The sequence below is a fragment of the Rhinopithecus bieti genome, unplaced genomic scaffold, assembly GCF_001698545.2.
Source record: "Rhinopithecus bieti isolate Rb0 unplaced genomic scaffold, ASM169854v2 scaffold_10271, whole genome shotgun sequence".
In the NCBI taxonomy this organism is placed as follows: Eukaryota; Metazoa; Chordata; class Mammalia; order Primates; family Cercopithecidae; genus Rhinopithecus; species Rhinopithecus bieti.
Genome location: NW_016806626.1, coordinates 1,736,670 through 1,757,199, shown reverse-complemented (window position 1 = coordinate 1,757,199; position 20,530 = coordinate 1,736,670). Strand labels below are relative to the sequence as shown.

General features: G+C 33.3%; 1 protein-coding gene across 1 annotated transcript in view; it reads left to right on the top strand.

Moving 5' to 3' along the window:
- CEP290 (centrosomal protein 290) overlaps positions 1–20,530 on the top strand; it is an 86,023-nt gene that overhangs the window by 61,373 nt on the left and 4,120 nt on the right. Inside the window, 11 exon segments of the mRNA XM_017877124.1 lie at positions 581–718; positions 1,876–2,097; positions 2,452–2,574; positions 7,854–7,999; positions 8,327–8,482; positions 11,180–11,254; positions 11,256–11,301; positions 15,679–15,813; positions 17,031–17,117; positions 19,122–19,286; positions 19,823–19,944. Coding sequence (XP_017732613.1) covers positions 581–718; positions 1,876–2,097; positions 2,452–2,574; positions 7,854–7,999; positions 8,327–8,482; positions 11,180–11,254; positions 11,256–11,301; positions 15,679–15,813; positions 17,031–17,117; positions 19,122–19,286; positions 19,823–19,864 — 1,335 coding nt within the window. The 3' untranslated portion in view covers positions 19,865–19,944.

Sequence of the window (20,530 nt, the reverse complement as noted above, 5' to 3'; positions counted from 1 at the left end):
GGGATTGAGGGAAGTATTATAATGACAAAAGGAGAGATGAAAAAAGGGGTCATAGAGATGGTTTTGTGGGAAGGATATTCTGATTTATTAGGTTTTAAGTTTATCTCAGATTTGATCTATTTAAATTGTTTTAGAAGGTGCTGGTGTTTTTCTGTGCTAACTCATGAAATTTATGGGTAAACTTTAAGCCTTTCCTAGTCCTTTTGTTGTCTACCTAAATTCAATTAATTTCATATGGAAGGATGTACTAAGTGAGTAATACAAATTTCTAAACTTGGATATTTGAAAACCAAACATATCTGATTTTTGTAATAGCTTGATTTAATGCTGAGTTCTCAAAATCATTATTATAATTTTGAACTTTCACATTCAATGTGGAAAGAATTGAGTGTAAGTAATTACAAAAGATTTATTTGAAAAAGTTGAGTTGTTAATTTGTGAAATATGTTCCATTAAACTCATAGCATTTTAGGAAAATAGTAGGGAGTAATAAAGCTTGTTTATTTTTTGTATCATGTGTTGTTCATATAAAATGACAGTTTTCCTTTAAAAATTACATTTTTTATTTTGTAATTTTTAGGCACTTAGTCGAGCACTTTTAGAACTCCGGGCAGAAATGACAGCAGCTGCTGAAGAGCGTATTATTTCTGCAACTTCTCAAAAAGAGGCCCATCTCAATGTTCAACAAATCGTTGATCGACATACTAGAGAGCTAAAGGTGAACATCAACACATGTTAATGTAACAACATTTCTGATAATTCCTATTGGAAGATAATTCACTATGATACATAGTAATTTTACTGATGAATAGGGAGTTTTAATGTACTGTTGGTGGATAGACATAGACACACACATGCATTTTTCAACAATAAGTCTCTTTATGATATTCATTTACTGATTATCATCTTGGGGATTAGGAAAGGATAGATCATTATGAACTACTCTTTCTAATGAAATTAAATTTAAGAAATATTTTAGTTAGGATTTTTGTTAAGACTTAATTTTTTTAGTGCAATTTTAGGTTCACAGCAAAATTGAGAGGAAAGTGCAGAGATTTCCCATATATCTCCTGCTGGGAGAGTGGTACATTTGTTACAATTGATGAACTTAGAGTGATACATCATAATCACCCAAAGTCCAAGTTTACCTCTGTTTTAGCTCTTGGTGTTTTACACTCTGTGTGTTTAGACAAATGTATAATGATATGTATCCATCATTATAGTATTATACAGGGTATTTTCACTGCCCTAAAAATCTTCTGTGCTTCTCTTCTTCATTCCTCCCTCTGCACCTCACCAAATCCCTGGCAACCAGTGATCTTTTCACTGTCTCCGTAGTTTCACCTTTTCCAGAATATCTTATAGGTGGAAACATACAGTGTGTCCCCATCATTCTCACCATAGGACAGCTAGGAACTCCTTTCTAATGGCATACATATTGTCTAGTATTGTGTTACCCTTTTATGTCTTATCTTTATAAAGTAGGTTAGAAATTACTTCAAGTCGGAGATTTGTTCTATACTACTCTTATGCTTCATAGTGTTTAAAACGTTGCCATATATACTGTTGTATACTTATTTAATTAATTCAGCCAAAATGAAATGTGCATATTTGATAAAATTTTGTTTGTGGGTGTTTGTTGAAGATGAATTGCTTTATACTAGTTTTATTTTTTTTTTCTCAAGGTCGACTTTTTTCAAGGTAGATTTGACATGAATATGGAGAAATATATGTAGTTTGTTATTTTTTTCCCTTGTGTACTTAAAAATTCAGACTGAAATTTTTTTATAATGGTATATTTTCTGTTTTATGTTCCTGTTATCATTGATAGTTGATGAAGACTCATGAATAATACCTTTCTTTTTCTCTTATTAGACACAAGTTGAAGATTTAAATGAAAATCTTTTAAAATTGAAAGAAGCACTTAAAACAAGTAAAAACAGAGAAAACTCACTAACTGATAATTTGAATGACTTAAATAATGAACTGCAAAAAAAACAAAAAGCCTATAATAAAATACTTAGAGAGAAAGATGAAATTGATCAAGAGAATGATGAACTGAAAAGGCAAATTAAAAGACTAACGAGTGGGTTACAGGTAATTTTATATTTAACTCTAATAACATCTGATTTACAATATAGAGGCAGTAGTTTATTTCTACTTTATAATTTTATCGTTGATATTTGTTAAAACTGACTTTCAAATCATTTTGATTAATGTAATTAATTTCTTCAGTGACTTCTATTATGGTTATAGTTCTAGACTAGCATATTAGCATATTTTATTAAAATGCGGAAGCAGCTACTGGATTATCTTATGTATTAAAAGTGTCATTTAGAAAGTATGGTCAGTGATAGCTTCAGAAAGTTTCTATTATATAATTGTAATATTTACTGTCTATTTTGTTTTATATTTATTTGTAAAAATATTAAGATCCATTTTATTTTTTAGGGCAAACCCCTGATAGATAATAAACAAAGTCTAATTGAAGAACTCCAAAGGAAAATTAAAAAACTAGAGAGCCAGTTAGAAGGAAAGGTGGATGAAGTAGACCTAAAACCTATGAAAGAAAAGGTATGTGAACAAACATGCTGACTAATATGCTTAAGGTAGTGACAGAGTAAGTTAAACACATAGTTGATTAACAGTTAATATACTACTTTAATTTGAGAACCTGGCTGTATTAATTCTGTATTAATTTTGAGGACTATAAGTAGTATTGGATAGCATAGAAAAGTCTAAAGTAAGTTTCCATTCTATAGGAATTTACAGTCTACTTGAGGAGATACTTGTAATGTAACTCTTACTTGGAAATTACTGCATCAATTCCATTTATCTTTCTGACATTAGAGTACCTCTAAAGTTCCTTCACACCTTACATATTCAACTGTGTATCATTTCTCTCCAAAGTAATCATTTACACAAGTTGGTGCTTTTGACTTTTGGGACGGAAAGATAGGCATTTTAAGACCCACACTTTGACCCAAATAGGTTCTTTTTATCCTTCAGGAGACTAAGCTGCTTTTTCAGAAAGCAAAGTGATTTGGAATATATTCAGTATTTGCAGTATTAATCAGTAACCAATCTGCTCATAGATTAATACTGTGGGAGAAATTGCTTAAAATTTTATAGTTCATAGTAAACTGTTTTGTAATAAAGATTACTAATTGAAATAATCAACCCCCAAAAAAACTAAAATTGGCTAAAATGTATGTAATTAAATTTGTTATGGACAATAAATTGGAGATAACTTGTTGGTAACATTCAAAATATCGAAAGTGAACTGGGAAATGTTGGTGTTAGCAGTAATATTTACCCTTGAAGAAAATCAGTATGGAGGACCTATGGTTAGGAAAAATTTTTATTATAAAATTTACCCAGAAAATATTTAATATCTACAAAATAATTTCAATAACATGAAAATGGAAAAGAAAATTATGTCTTTAAAGGCATTGAATAGAAAATAGGTAATGGAATTCAAATTTCTTAAAAGAGTATGCTCCAAAATTTTCTATGAAAATCATTGATGTCAGTGTAATTCTGATGACACTATTTGCATGGAGTCACAACATGCTTGCTGTCAGAAGCTTTGCTGGTGAAAACTGTAAGATCAAAGTGTCCTTACTCTTTTGGATTTCCATCTTTGCTAACTCCCTAATTGGGATAGGCCTAATCTTATCCTTAAATGGGGATAGGTTAGAAAGTGGTATGTTTGTTCCTAACTGGTATGTTTCTATACCAGTTTCTAACCTGATTCCTATCAGAATGCTTTAAGAGCCTTGTGGCTTTGCCTGGACTCTTCTATGCTTCAGTTTTTTCAGTTTATTTATTCAGTTTATTCTTCCTTAAAGTGGGAATAATACTATCTGTATTGCCGGTTTCTTAGGATTATTTTACATAAAATGATAAGATATGCGGAAGTGTTTTGTAAGCCATCACGTTCATAGCAGTGTAAGATTTTATTACTAATTAGAAAGAGAACACAGGGGTCTATGCCCAATATTAAAATTGGTATTCAGGAATCTAGTGAGAATATTTTTTTGGGTTCTATAGTGCTTGGGCATTTCTAATTTATACTCAAGAGATGCTTTCATATTGTTTGGAAATTTTAGTACCTTTTTCTCTGTAAACAGCATTTGTAGTCTACCTATATAACAAAACCCACACCTGTGCCTTGCATTTCATTCTTCTTAGCATTTATTACTGTCTTAACGTACTAGACATGTACTTTTCTGTATGTTCATCTTTTTCTTTTTTTTTATTAGACCATAAGCTTTGATGGCAGGAACTTTGCCTATTTTATTTATTATTGTATTCCCAGCACCTAGAACAATCCCTGGCACATAGTAGATGCTCAGTATTTGTTGAATGAATATAAATTTTTAAATGTTTTAATAATATTATTCTGAAATCTATGCGTATGAAGCTTTTGGTACAGAAAACATGAAAAGAGAACTACTCTCCTATCATCCCGTCTTCTTCCCTCTTGTCATTCAGTCTAGAACATACCTATCTTAGAAAAAGTTATCAAACCATATGTTTATCTTGCCCTCAAACCATAACAACAATCAATGCAAAAAACTTCTGTGACCCCCAGAATACATCAGCAAGCAAGCAGTTGGTTTTACAGCAGACGCCAACTGGGTGTCATCCAATTCAATTCACCATCTATCTGGAGATAGTGTCAGATCCCATAGAGATCTTGCTTCAGATCAAGTCACAAGTCCTGGCCTCCAAGACTTCTGGAGTCCCCACAACCCCAGCCTCCAGCTTTGGGTTTGATTAATTTCCTGGAGTCACTCTCAGAACTCAGGGAAACATTTACTTACGTTTACCAGTTTATAATAACGGTTATTAAAAAGGATACAGGTTAAGAGATGTGTGAGAAGAAATATGGGGGAAGGGGTGTGGAACTTCCATGCCCTTCTGGGGTGCCACCTTCCTCTAGAAACTTCCACATGTTCAGTTCTTCAGAACCTCTTTGAACCCAGTCCTCTTGGGTTTTTAGGGAAGTTTCCTGACATCAGTATTTCTTCTCCTAGGGTATGGGGCAGGACCCCCTCGTATTAGGTTTTAAGACCCAGTCAGAAAGGCAGGGGAAGTTTACAGTCCTGCCTTAGGGCAGGTGAAAGGAGGACAGGAGAAGGTCAGAGAGACTCTTTTCTGAGGTCTGCTCCAGAGGTCTAATACACTCAATATTATAACTAAAGATGATGACAAGGGCTATGAGAGTTACAAGCCAGGAACCATGGACAAAAGCCTGTATGTAATAACACCACAACACCCATGGTACCATTCACCTTCGTTGTTTTTCTTATTATTTTTCAATTATTTTTTCAGTCTTGGTTCTCTTAATCTTAATTTAGCAGGTAATGCCAGGTGGGATGGAGTTGTCCAAACCCAACAAAGTACTGTATGCTGCAGGATTATTTAATTACATATCTTATGTCCCCCACTAGTATTTACATTTCTGGGAGTACAGAAAAATTCTTGTACATCTTTAAGAAAAAATGAAATTAATAACTATCAACCACTTAGTGAAGTTTTACTTTTTTTTTTTTTTTTTTGAGACAGAGTTTTACTCTTGTCACCCAGGCTGGAGTGCGATGGCACAATCTCAGCTCACTGCAACCTCTGCCTCCCGGGTTCAACCGCTTCTTCTGCGTCAACCTCCCAAGTAGCTGGGATTACAGGTGCCTGTCACCACAACTGGCTAATTTTTGAATTTTTAGTAAAGATGGGATTTCACTATGTTGGCCAGGCTAGTCTCAAACTCCTGACCACAGGTGATCTGCCCGCCTTGGCCCCCCAAAGTGCTGGATTGCAGGCGTGAACCACCACACCCAACCTGAGGTTTTTACATTTTTTAAAGGGCACTTATTAGCTGAATTAAATAAGGTAAAAAATTGATTAGTATTAGAGAAGAGAATTGGAGAATATAGTTCTCCAGTATTTGAGAAGGTCGTTTTGATAGAATAACTAATCTTAGTGAGAATTTGGCTTTATTTCATGTTTTTTTTAAATTTTTTGAGGTGGTGTCTTACTATGTTGCCCTGGCTTGTCTTTGAATCTGGGCTCAAACGATCTTCCTGGCTCGGCCTCCCAAAGTGCTGGGATTACAAACATGAGCCGTCACACCAGGAATTTGACTTTAAACCATGGTTCTCAACCCTTTCAGATTCATCACTCTCTTTAATAAAAAATATAATGTTTCATAATTTCCCCTTTATTATTATAATTGAAATTCATAGTTAACACAAACTCTACCTACTTACATAATTTCAAAAATGTCATTATTAATGTCCTAAATGAAATATATAGGGGGGACGTAAAAGGAATATTCATATTTCAACATGTAAAAGCTTTGGCATGACTCCATTGGAAAATATAACGAACTAGTCATGTGCTTGCATCTTCATTAACATGAATTCAAAGCTACAAATGCAGACTGACACAAATGTGTTCTATTGGCAACTCATGGATCATGATGGTATTGCCATTTGTAATTTGATTTCCAAAATGGTAAACAAATTGTTGGTGCAGTTCTCAGCAAAACAATGTCTATAATCTTACTTAGTGTATAGTAAAACCATTAAAAAATTACTTAGTGTTAATGTGTTAGTTGGAGATAAATTCTTAGCTCAGACCAGTGTAAGCAGAATTTTTTACTGTATTAATATCCAGTAAAACATTTGAAAATTGTTCAGTACATGAGACTATTCTGCGTTGGATAGGCTTTCTTTGGCTCCTTTATCATAGTTACAATAAGCCATGACACCTACCCCTGAAATGCCCTAATTCCCTTCCATTTCTTTTTTCTTCTTCTTCTTCTTTTTAGCACTTAAAACTAGCTAACTTAACTACAGAATAGATTTAGATTTGTTTCTTGTTTTGTTATCTGTATAGTTTGCTCCCTTCTCCCCAGTCTACCTAGCCAACTAGCATAAACTAGATAGTAAGATTCCTGAAGATACAGTTTTTTATCTGATTTTATTCATTTGTTCTATTCCTAGTGCCTCTAGAGTAGTACTTGGCACATGGTTAGCACTAAATAAGTATCTGTCAAATGACTGAAGTAATGTACATTGAAGACTTGAAGGGGCTCTGATGCTAGGAAGTTGTCTTGGGGTAACAGATGAGGTCGGTCATTTGTACGTAGGATTCTTGTTAGAAGCTTACTCTAGTCATGATTGTATTAGAATCTTCATTTAAAGACTCCTGAAGGGTATTGGCATTAGTCAGAACTGTCTCCCAGAATTTTGTTTGTCTTGTGATACAATAAAGCACAGTTAGCCTAAAGACCAGTTTTCCTAATAGCTTGGCATGCCTGAAGATTCTAGGAGTTATACAGGTTAAACATCTCTAGTCCAAACTTCTGAAATGCTCCAAGATACAAAATTTTTTGAGCACTAGTATTATGCCACAAGTGGAAAATTCTTACGTGACCTCATATGATGAGTCACAGTCAAAATGCAGTCAAAACTTTGTTTCACGTACAAAATTATTAAAAATATTGTATGATACTACCTCCAAGCTATATGTAGAAGGTGTATATGAAACATAAGTGAATTTTGTGTTTGGACTTGGGACCTATCCCTAAGATATCTCATTATGTATATGCAAATATTCCAAAATCTTAAAAAAAAAAAAAAAAAAAAAAATCCAAATTCCAGAACACTACTAGTTCCAAGCATTTCGTAAGGGATGCTCAACCTGTATATCAAAAAGAACATATTTACATATTCTCTAGGAAATAGTAGTTTACAGTTTTTCTAGGTTAATTATAATTGAGAAATCTTAAAGAAAATTTAAAATAAGACGTAATTTTCATACCTCCTTCGTTATTGTTACAGAATGCTAAAGAAGAATTAATTAGGTGGGAAGAAGGTAAAAAATGGCAAGCCAAAATAGAAGGAATTCGAAACAAGTTAAAAGAGAAAGAGGGGGAAGTCTTTACTTTAACAAAGCAGTTGAATACTTTGAAGGATCTTTTTGCCAAGTGAGTTTAAATATCATTATAAAACCAATTATGAGTAAAATCCTTTAGTGACCTGGAAATTATATAGCTTTATCATAGTTGATAATATGAGAAATGGTCTAGTTTAAGTGATCATTTATTGTCTATGATTTACTTTTTATTTTCTTTAAAATGTGTTTTAAATATATTGTAGCCATTATAGATGGATTTTCCTGTGATCTTGTTATAAATTAGCTTATGACAAATACAGGATGATACAATTATTGTATATGGGTTTATTAATGAGTACGTAATTGAAAAGCCAAACACTGAATGGTATATTTCATGATTCTGTGTTAAATTCCACAGAGCTGATAAAGAGAAACTTACTTTGCAGAGGAAACTAAAAACAACTGGCATGACTGTTGATCAAGTTTTGGGAGTACGAGCTTTGGAGTCAGAAAAAGAATTAGAAGAATTAAAAAAGAGAAATCTTGACTTAGAAAATGATATATTGTATATGAGGTAAGCTATTGTGTGGAAATGTGCTACCCATTATAATGAAGAAAAACTGGTTGACCCTTAGAAATTGAAATAATAAATGTGTGTTGTCTTAAGCTTGGGTTATGTTGTCTTTTCCCGTGTGAATTGAGATAGTCCTGGTTCTTCATATGACACATTATTTTGGATTGTATTTTTGATCTTTTGACTATTATGAGACTCTGGTTCTTGTTTAAATTCTATGGAAAAATGTAGATACTTTTGTTTTAGCATGCAATTGGTCTAATTAGGTTCAGGCCACAAGTTCCAACCTCATTTCTGTGGGCTGTGGTTCCAGTTTTCAAAGCCTTTACAGTACTTTTCAGATCTGTCCTGCCTGTGTACCTCCCAATTGGTGGTCTTTTATGTGAGCTATGTACTATTAGTACAGTTCTTAGAAACTTTGGTATTCTGATTAGAATCAATCTATACATTTGCAGCTCAAGAGTGAGCCCAGAAGTTCATAAATAATTTTATAGGGGGACTTCCTTGAGCTCCTCCCTCTTTGCCAAATCTCTGATACTTTGTTTCCCTAGGGATTTCCATTTGGGGCTTTAGTTACCCAGGGATGCTGTGTATTTCAGGAGTTGCACACTTCTGCAGCCAAGCAAGCAAGAGGAGGGTAGAAAGAGGAAGAAAAAGACTACTAAACTACTTTCACCTTACCGTCTTAGTATCATAGCTCTACCAACTGGAGATTTCCCTTCCAAAAAATATTAGCTTCTGTGAGTTCCCATTGGAGCCTTTATTACCACTGCTATGGAATGGCTTAAGGGTTGGGGCATAAAAGAATAGATAGAAGAAAAAAAAAAGATGAGGTGTTTTCATATTCCCTCTGAGTGTTAAAACATTCCCTTTCTCTTTACTTGAGCTAGAATTAAAAGGTTTACCTGGAGTTCTCTCCATCAGTGCAGATACCCATCTTCAGGTTTCAAATAATGTTGTCTTCAGGGCAGGCAGTGACAGAATAAAAGAAAAGGTAAATTCATCACCTGTTTGCTGCTGCTTTAAATTCTGGTATTCCATTGTAATCTGCCTTCTACTCCTTTGCAAAGTCCTCAAATGGTTGCCCCATGCATTTAGGAGAGAGAAGATTGAATGTATTTACTCGTTGTACCTGGAACCAGGCGCCCCTGCCCTGCATCACCCCATGTCATTTCTTAGCAGAGCCTTTTAAGATTTGTGTGTGTGTGTGTTTTGCAAAGTTATATCTTCTGATGTAGTCATGGTCGTGAAAAGCAAAATAAAATAGTGTTAACGTTGAAAACTTTTTAATTTTCTCCTAACAACAGCTAAAATTATTTAATCTTCTGTTTCACTCATTTCTTCCAAGGTAAACTTAGGTTGGTTTTACATAATTTGCTATTTCTTCTTCTTTACATTTACAAATGATCTGTGATCATATTAATGATCTTTGTAAAGGGCTGGTATCTACCTGCAACATTTGGATATGACAATATTTACCCTTTGTAAATACACATTTTCTATTTATCTTTAAAATTACCATTAATTAGTCTTTGTTAATGTCTGTTTACTATTGTGTCATTATGGATGTGATGTGAACATATGAAGTTGAACTTATTTAAAGGAACACTCTCATGAGCTTCTAATCCACATTCTTTCCTTTTCCTTCTAAGTTACTGTTTCTTAAAAATATTTTAGAAGTTTCCTTGATAGGGAAAAAACAAATTATTGAGGAATTTTTCTTTCTCTTGACATCTGTTTATAGTTACTGTCTTGTTCCAGCAGTAGATATTTCCCTCCATGTTTTTCTTTGTCTAAACATACATTCAAAACAAAACACTTTTATTCTTCTTTGCAGGTTTTACAAAGGATCAAATCATTTTAATTTTGAAATCTGCTATTACTTTTAGAGGTTCTTTTTTTTTCCCCTCTAATAATGTGAGTTCATGTGGACTGAAGTAATTGGAGGATACTTTATAGAAAAGATTGAATTTGTCTTCTCTCTGAACTCTAGTTTGAATTTCTAAATTTTATGAATCATCTAGATATTAAAGAGGAGGGGCATTTCAAGGAGGAGAACCCTAGCAGAGATAAGAGGCAAGAGTAAATGTTTTATGTATGGGTAGGAGTGGATTTGTATTTACCTAAGTAAAGGTAGACTCCTGGACAGTAAGTTTGGATAGATGTGGAGGTGCCAAACCATGGAGGGTCTTGTAGGCCAGGTGGATGTTTTTAGACTTGAAGTGTTAAATTTTTATCTGAAATCAGTAAGAGTCTTTTTAGATCCTTGAGCTTCTTGAGAAGACCATGGATATTATGCAATTATTATATAATGTTTTAAAATAGTAAGTATTTTAGTTTAACTACCTTATGTAATTCCATATAAATAGATGCATGTTCTTTAAAAATGTTAATGTATTTCAGTAAATCAAAATATACTTTTTGACTCATCATTTAAAGATGCCCTTCAGTGAATGCTCTGTAGAGGATTATTTTATAATACTAATTGCGATATCCTAATTTATTTGTTGTAAAGTTTAGAAGGTTTGAAGAATTTAAAATAAATGTAGCGTTAATAAACACACTGAACTTTTCTGTCTTGTGTTTTTATGTAGTACAACAGAGAAAAGCTGAAATGTGAATACTTGTATTTTTATATAGTACAACAGAAAAAAGTTGAAATGTGAACAGTAAAGAATCTCTGATTACTGTTCATAGGGCCCACCAAGCTCTTCCTCGAGATTCTGTTGTAGAAGATTTACATTTACAAAACAGATACCTCCAAGAAAACTTCATGCTTTGGAAAACAGCTTTCAAAGGATACATACTCTAGGCCTTCAGTAAGTGTATATCTTTTATTGTTTTTTTTCTTTTTTCCATGTTTAAATGCATAAAAGTGAAATCAACTTCTTTCTTAATCGGCCAAAAGCATTACATCTTTCTCATTAATAGTAATACAGTAAATTCAACTTTTATTTTTGCCAGATAGTGATGTGTAATAATTTATTTAATCCTTTTTAACATAATAACAGTAAAATTAGATTCATAAGCTTTTCATAAAACTCATAAATGATTTCTAGGAATTTTAAATGTGTAGTTATTATGTATTTTTCTGTAGCAGCAGTATACGGTTAAATAGGAAAACATGTTCCAAGACTGTTTTCATTGAAATATTTATGGTATATTTTAAGCTTATAAAAACTCATTACTCATTAATGTAGAATTGTTTGTTGGATTTTGTTTTAATATTTAGTGTATTATTTTTGTTTCTTTTTTCTTTTCATGTGTCTTCATTCTTCCACCCTAAGCAGAATCAGGTGTGTGACACAACTATGTGTTTTATCCTTGTTACCATTATTAATAAATACAAAGGCATAATATTTTTCACAAAAGAAACACTTTGTTCAGAACCAAAAAACATCATGGCAACACTCAGAATTAAAAATGGGAAAAGACTAGGTGCCAAGGATGACTTACATAATTGGGTACCTAAAAGTATTTTATAGTATTACAGTAATGATGAAAAATACAAATTAGAACATATTGTAGATCCTATTGAATTAAATAAATGAGAGTCAAGACCGAACAATAAATAAAGTCAATTTACCTCAACAAATGGTAACTTGGCAGATTTTAACTCCTTTTTTGAAAATGAACCATGATCCTAAGGTTGGTAAAATTAATCAAGAATGTTGTCAAAATGATAAACAGGAACATAAAAATGAGGAAGAGAATAAGATAGGCAAGAGTGAGAAAGGAAAGAGACACATCGCTGAAGATGTGAGTCACAACAACTACATGGACCTCTAGAATCTGCTGTGGAGGACTGTGATTATGTGACAGTTGCTGATGCTGTGGCTCACTTGTGCTGAGGGTGATACACAGGCAGGTGATGAAACTGATGCATCCATCCAGCCAAGAAAGGACGCATCCTTGGTTTGGATACATGGCTGTCCTTTATTTCTTTGTTAACTGAATTTTCTTAGTAAGTAGCTTGCATACATATATAGTGCAAATGGGANGAGCCACTGCACCCAGCCAAAAAGGAAAATATTTTTAAGAGTATGATATTGGAAACTTTCATTTCATTTTTTTTTTTTTTTTTTTTACAATTGGTGTTCACTTAGTGTTATATTAGATAAATGAATAGCAAAAATAAGGCACTTTAGAGGTGATTGTTTTGTCTTAGAAACTTCTAATTCATCAGGCTGTATTTAGAAGTAAGATTTCACTGCAGTGAATTATATCAATAAATTTTGTTACAGTGTTGTGCGACGTCCTAAGATACATAGCAAGTTCCTTCCCTGGCTTTTTTTTTTTTTTTTTTTCCCCAGGTTTTATAACAGATACTTTTGTTATAATGAGAAAAGGAAACTTACATGTGTTGCTGTCTATATTGTGTTAGGCTTAGGCAGGATGCTGTGGCTTACTCCTGTAATCACTTTGGGAGGCAGAGGCAGGAAAATTGCTTGAAGCCAAGAGTTTGGGATCAGCTTGGGCAGACCCTGTCTCTACAAAAAATGTAGACAGATGTGGTGGAACACATTTGTAGTCCTAGCTATTCAGGAGGCTGAAGTGGGAGGATCATTTGAGCCCAGGAGTTCGATGTTACATTGCCCTTATTGCACTCCAGCCTGGGCAACAGAGTGAGACCCTGTCTCTAAAATAATAATAATGATAATGATAAATGGTGTTAGGCTCTGTGCCTAAGTGTATTTTTCACATAGGCTGGGCAAAGTGGTTCATGCCTGCAATCCCAGCACTTTGAGAGGCCAAGGCAGCAGGAGCACTTGAGGCCAGGAGTCAAAGACCAGCCTTGAGAGACCTCATCTCTACATCTCTACCAAAACAAAAAACAAAAAACAATTAACTGGTGTGATTGTGCACACCTGTAGTCCTAGCTACTCGGGAGGCAGAGGTGGGCGGATCACTTGAGCCCAGGAGTTTGAGGTTATCGTGAGCTAAGATTGTGCCACTCTACCCGGGCCTGGGCAACAGAACAAGACTCTGTCTCAAACAAAAACAAAAAGCACTTTGCAGAATATTAGTCTAACTCAACAGTTTATGAACTTTTTATGTACATACTACTTTTGGTTAGCTTACATTGAGATACAGAATAAGAAAAGTTTGTTCATAGAATCTGTCGTTTTTTTCTTTATACTGTCGACCTCAGATATTCCAGTCACCTAAGTCATGAAAACCTCAACTAAAATTAAATATCTATATGTTAAGAGAAAATGGTTGAAGGTGTTTTAATTCATAATACTTTTTTTCACGTGCCAATAAATAAGAATTTGAGACTTCTAACTCCTAGCCACTAAGAATTTGATTTTAAGCAGTTTATGGCTTTTAACCAGATTGTTCTTCTGTAAGAGTTTGGAAGTCTCATGATGGTCATTATACAGTAATTCTGTTTACAAGAGAGAGTTTCATTAGAATTTATTTTTCAGATTTGGACAATATCAACTAATACCTCTAGTTTTCTTATTTCAAAATACAAGGGAAAAATGATCCATAATCACTAATAGTAACTGCATCATATTTTAGTGAGAAATGTGTTAAAAATATCCTCATGTGAGATCTTCATCAAATAGAATTACCCTCTACTGTAATATTTAATATATTTTATATCTACCAATCGGTGAAATTCATAGGTGTTTATCATTTGCTGAATCAAATAGGTACCACAGAAGAGAGGAAGTTTGGGAGACAGAAGAGCTCAGGGACAGGAAATTACAGATGTCCATGTCTGAAATAACCTTAAAAGTTATCCTGTCTAATGCCTTCATTTATAAAATGTAAAAACTGACAACCTTGTGAAGTGGTAGAATTTGCCTAGTATTAACCTAATAGTGGTAGCATTTGAATGTATACTTGAGCTTTCTTACTAAGTGGAAATGTATTCTTGTGATTTACATACATCAACAAAAATGTTTGTCTCCTTTTTTTGCTACTTCATATGTGCATATGCACACACATCTCCTTAAACAAAAATCAGATGGACACATGCAGTCACTAGGTCTAAAAGTTGTTATAAAGTCATGTATAACAGATACTTTTTAATAATATATTTTAAGACCCATAATGTCGATAGAGTAACTGACTCTACAGCCCATCAAGCCAATAAAGAAAGGAGAAAAAAACAAAAGTTGTGCTGAATACTTTAAAAAAATTCTTTCCTATGATGCTTATAACAGTCCTGTGAGGTAGGTGGTATTCTAATTTATAGAAAAAATGCATAGAAAAATATAATTAAGCGCAGTTTTAAAAAATAAAGTTTAGAATGAGAAGTAACAGTGAACATAAATAATAACCCACTGTAGATACAGGTCAGAAGAAATGCAGATATAATATTAATGGTTTTCAAAGGAGGGAACCATTACTTTAGCTCAAAAAATGAAGGAAAGCTTTCCGAAGGAGGAGAAAATTAAGGCAGTTCTTTTGTAGCCTAGTGTATTCATTTGCTAAGGTGGCTGTAACAGACTACTACAGATTTGGTGGCTTAAACAGTAGAAATTTATGGTCTTGGTTCTGGAGACCTAGAAGTCCAAAATCAAGACATCAGCAGGGTTGATTTCCTCTGAACAATTCAAGGGAAAGATCTTTCCCAAGCCTCTCTCCTTGGATTGTAAATGGCTATCTTTTTTTCCCTGTTTCTTTATATCATCTTCCTTCTGTATATATCTCTGTGTCTAAATCCCCAAATTTTCCCTTTTCATAAGGATATCAGTCATAGTCGAATAGGGTTTACCCTAAAATTTCATTTTAACTTGAATACCTCTATAAAGACCCAGTCTCCAAATAAAGTCACATTCTGAGGTACTGGAAATTATGACTTTAATATAAAAATATGGAGGGTAAGGGGAACACAGTTCAACCCATAGCGGTTAGATAACAATCGTGCTTTATTTTGGACTAGTGAAACCACCATAAATCAGTTTAACCATTATGAAATGATACATGAAGGCATTATATGTGTGGACATTATTAAGTCATACTTGACTTTCCTTCCATTGTAATTAAACCATATTACCTTTTGTTCTGCAAGTTTTGTATTCTAACTTATTTATTTTTGGCTTTCTCTAGAACCCTCTGATTTTCTCATATTCTTTTGAGGAAAAAAAGTTACCTTTTGACAGTATTTTCTTATCCAGTATGTCTTTTATGGCTTTTATCTATTAAACTTTAAAAATATTCCTAATTTCACTTCACTGAAGATTTCCGGAATAGAGTCAGATGATCATTGTCAGAGAGAACAGGAGCTTCAGAAGGAAAACTTGAAGTTGTCGTCTGAAAATATTGAACTGAAATTTCAGCTTGAACAAGCAAATAAAGATTTGCCAAGATTAAAGGTGAATTTAATGTTTTGTATTATAGTTAGGAAATCTAATGCCTAAAACTCCTTCCTTAGTTGTTATGTTTACTTTTATTAGCTTGTTAAGAAGTCAAAAGTGCATATTCCTAAAATATCATGGTGGTGGTATACTTTATATATTTACTCTTTAACCTTTATTTGTTGAAAACCTACTTTGTATGAAACACTCCTCCAGATTCTGGGAAACAACAGTCAAAAAATTCCTTACACTCATAGAACTTACGTTCTAGTGGAGAAGACTGACAATAAACAAGTCACTGAATAGTATGTCATCTAATGTTAGTGCTAAAGAGAGAAATAAAGCATGATTGCTGTAAAGAGTATGGGGAGAGGGAAGGGGTGAAATATAATAGGGTAGTAAGGGAGGTCTTCCTTATTAAGATGATGTATGAACAGAGAGCTAAGGGGAAGTAAAGAAGTGGGTCATAAAGATACTAGAAAAAGAATTACAGACAACAGAAATAGCAAGTTCAGATGTCCTAAGATGGGAAGATACGTGGTATATTTCATTAAAAATTATCACAATGTAATATATGAGAATAATTTATTTTAGAAATTTTACTTTATTCTGATATTAATAATGATTTTTTAATCTTTGGTTTTCCAGGTCTTACCCTATTTATGGGAATCTTTTTTGCTCTTGGCTAGCTAATTGCTTCAGTTCTGTTTTCTAATCCAGAATGTTAGCAATCTGTTAATTCTACTGATAATGATATAGTTAAGCTATGTCTTGCTTCTCACACTTTATTTATTTATTTATTTATTTATTTATTTATTTATTTATTTCAGGGCACTAATCTGCCAACTTTTTACACTTTTTTTTTTTTTTTTTTGGTACTGCTTCTTATTTGGGTTTTTACATTGATAGAACCAATGTTAGATGTTCATTTGCCTTTTGCTCTGTACACTTGGATAAGGATCTACATGTGCAATATATGGGAGAGTTAAAATCAGAATTCTAAACTTGTATTATTGCATCAGGCAATAATGTGAGAAATACCTCGAAATTTCATATACACAGTATTCTTGTATTAATTTAACAATTTGGTTCAAAATCTTCGTTAGTATAGAGACCCAATTATTTGGTTTGGCTATACAGTTGAAGAGATTGATGATTCACATGAATTGTTTGCCTTTTCTTTTCAATGGCTGTAGCTATGTTAAATTATTAGGTGTTTGCTTATTGTCTTTCAGAATCAAGTCAGAGATTTGAAGGAAATGTGTGAATTTCTTAAGAAAGAAAAAGCAGAAGTTGAGCGGAAACTTGGCCATGTTAGAGGGGTATGTGAGAATTTACCATACATTTGTTACGGTTTCAGCAGTGATAAGCCACAAATGAAAAGTTTAGATATGTTGTAACAGTACTGATATGCCTTTACAAGTGCCCTGTGTTTCAGGTTTTTTTTGTTTTTTTTTGTTTTGTTTTGTTTTTTTGAGACAGAGTCTCGCTCTGTCGCCCGGGCTGGAGTGCAGTGGCCAGATCTCAGCTCACTGCAAGCTCCGCCTCCCGGGTTTACGCCATTCTCCTGCCTCAGCCTCCCGAGTAGCTGGGACTACAGGCGCCCGCCACCTCGCCCGGCTAGTTTTTTGTATTTTTTAGTAGAGACGGGGTTTCACCGTGTTAGCCAGGATGGTCTCGATCTCCTGACCTCGTGATCCGCCCGTCTCGGCCTCCCAAAGTGCTGGGATTACAGGCTTGAGCCACCGCGCCCGGCCGTGTTTCAGTTTTTATTCTGCATCTGTAATATGAAACAGTAAGCATTTCTATGTGTCTCAAATTAATGTATTTTATCATCTATATCATCTCTCTTTTTATTGAATATGCCTCCACACCTTGAAAACATTTAACTTCCAGGAATCCTTTTGTTTATGGAGGTGACTGCTAACTGGTTCTTGGTCCAGTGCTGCCATTTTGTAACCATTTCTTATGATATCTTCCCACCTTCTTGGTATAATATTTTATAAGTACTTTGTTCCTCCTCCTCTTTTTTTGTGTTCTTGTAATTTTCTCCCTATGTTATCTTGTATTCACCTTATATAATGAATAAATGTTGCTTATGAAGTCAAGGCCAAAGACTTAAACTCCTGTTGATTTCATGTTGCTGTGGTCATAAATGGAAGCAATCATAATGCAGATTCTGGTAGTAATATTAAATATATGATGGATTCAGTGAAAATATTATGTGTTATTAGAAAAATATTCAGAATAGGCCGGGGGCGTTGGCTCACTCCTATAATCCCAGCAATTTGGGAGGTCAAGGTGGGCGGATCACTGGAAGTCAGGAGTTCAAGACCAGCCTGGCCAACATGGTGAAACCCTATCTCTACTAAAAATATGAAAATTAGCTGGGTGTGGTGGCTCATGCCTGTAATCTCAGCTACTCAGGAGGTTGAGGCAGGAGAATTGCTTGAACCTGGCAGGCAGAGGTTATAGTGAGCCGTGGTCGCACAACCGTACTCTAGCCTGTGCGACAGAGCGAGACTCCATCTTAAAAAAAAAAAAAAAAAAAGGAAAATATTCAAAACAGTATCTTGCTGACAGCAACATTTTTTTCATCAATGAAAATATGTGTTACTTTGACCTTTTCTATCTAAGTTAATTATGAAAGTACATACTGAAATGATGTAAAAGTTTATATTTCAGAATTAGTCATGGATGATTAAAATGCAAAAAACAATTAAGCATACTGTTTGACTAAACTGTTAAGAATTATTTTATTTTAAATGATAAGCAGTTAAACTTATTGATGACTCATCTCTGTTGATATATTTATGTGAAGTTTTTTATTTCAGATATCTCTTCTATTTATATTAAACAGAAATTGAATCTCTAAGCAATAGCATTTCTTAGAGAAAATTGCCTCTATTATGTTGCAATTAAAATGTAATTACTCGTGAGCTCTTTAAAGACACAATTTCTCTTGTGTGGTTTATTTCATATGAAGAAAAACTGATATACTGGAGAGAACATTAGCTAAATAGAATATTTACACTTAATCATTTTGATAAGACATCAAGACTAGACTATATAAGATGTTACTTATTAGCTGAATGATTTTAGGAGTGTCAAATTTCCTTAGTCTTGGTTTTCTTGTATTTAAAATGGAAATTATAATTCCTATCTCATAGCAATGTTTTAAGGATGAATTGAATTAACACAGTTTTGACTTCAGATATTAGGAATTATTAATATTGAGTATAATGAGCCTGTTTTATTGTTGGTGCTTTGTATTATACTCTCTCAAATATTTGATTAAATTAAAGATTTAACATATTCTTTCCTAGTCTGGTAGAAGTGGAAAGACAATCCCAGAACTGGAAAAAACCATTGGTTTAATGAAAAAAGTAGTTGAAAAAGTCCAGAGAGAAAATGAACAGTTGAAAAAAGCATCAGGAATATTGACTAGTGAAAAAATGGCTAATATTGAGCAAGAAAATGAAAAATTGAAGGTAATTTTTTTAATGTGATCATTTTTAGGGGAATATTTTACTGTTTTAATTTGTTACTATTTAGGAAAATTTCAAATATGCCCATTACTATATAAAATGGCTTTAATGAATACAGTACAGATTTTATACACATAGAAAAAAACTTATGAGAGGCAAGGCTAAGGGTTATAGAGTAGGTCCACCTGATCTTTCTTGTTATTTGAAGACCAATACTTTTCTGACAGCATAGATTAATTAGCTGTGTTTCTTTTTAAAAATACAGATGCCCAAGCTCCCATCCCTGAAATTGATTTAATTATTTTAGGGTGGGTCCTGACACAGGTATGTTTGTTGTTGTTACTATTTTAAGTCATCAATTTATTCTAATTTGTAGCCAACATTGGGAACTTCTGTTCTGACTAATATTCAAATGAAGACTGTAATTTGTAATCATATCAAATATGGTTTCTAAAACTACTTTGAAGATTTATGAGTTTATGAGATTATCTTTTATTTCCTTGTTTTGATAATGTACAGTTTTATTTTGTTTGTTTTAGGCTGAATTAGAAAACTTAAAGCTCATTTTGGGCATCAGTTGAGCATGCACTATGAATCCAAGACCAAAGGCACAGAAAAAATTATTGCTGAAAATGAAAAGCTTCGTAAAGAACTTAAAAAAGTATGACTTTTATGACTGATTATAATTATTGATTTTATTTTACTTAATACCTCTTGGAAAACTGAAAGTAGATCCTTGATGAGAATGCCTATTCAAGGTGGATATTAAGAGATTGAGGAATTGTGTTTCTATGCCTGCTGTCATCACATTCCACCATGAAAAACATTGATAATAAAAGTTAATAAGTTTAGAGGCACTATAATATAGACATTACTCAGCCTAGATTCAATTTCTAGCTCTATTATTTGTTAGTCATGGGAACTAGGGCCAGCTTGTTATCCCTTCTCTATTCCTCAGTTTCCTCTGTAAAATTTTCATCTGTAAACTTGGGAATATTAAGTGTATCTATCTCACAGAGCTCTGTGGAATTTAGTTAATGTTTGTGCACATGATTTAGGCCAATTTATAGTAAGGAGTATATGAAACTGCCTTGTTAAACAGTAAGATTTATTTTGTTTATTCAGCAAAATATATAGATATTGTTATTTATATGGAAGATCTAGTGAAGAAGTTAAAAATTAATATTTTAAAACTAGTTAGAATATTATCAGAATGTATTAAGAGACCAAATGATACGTGCTTGGAA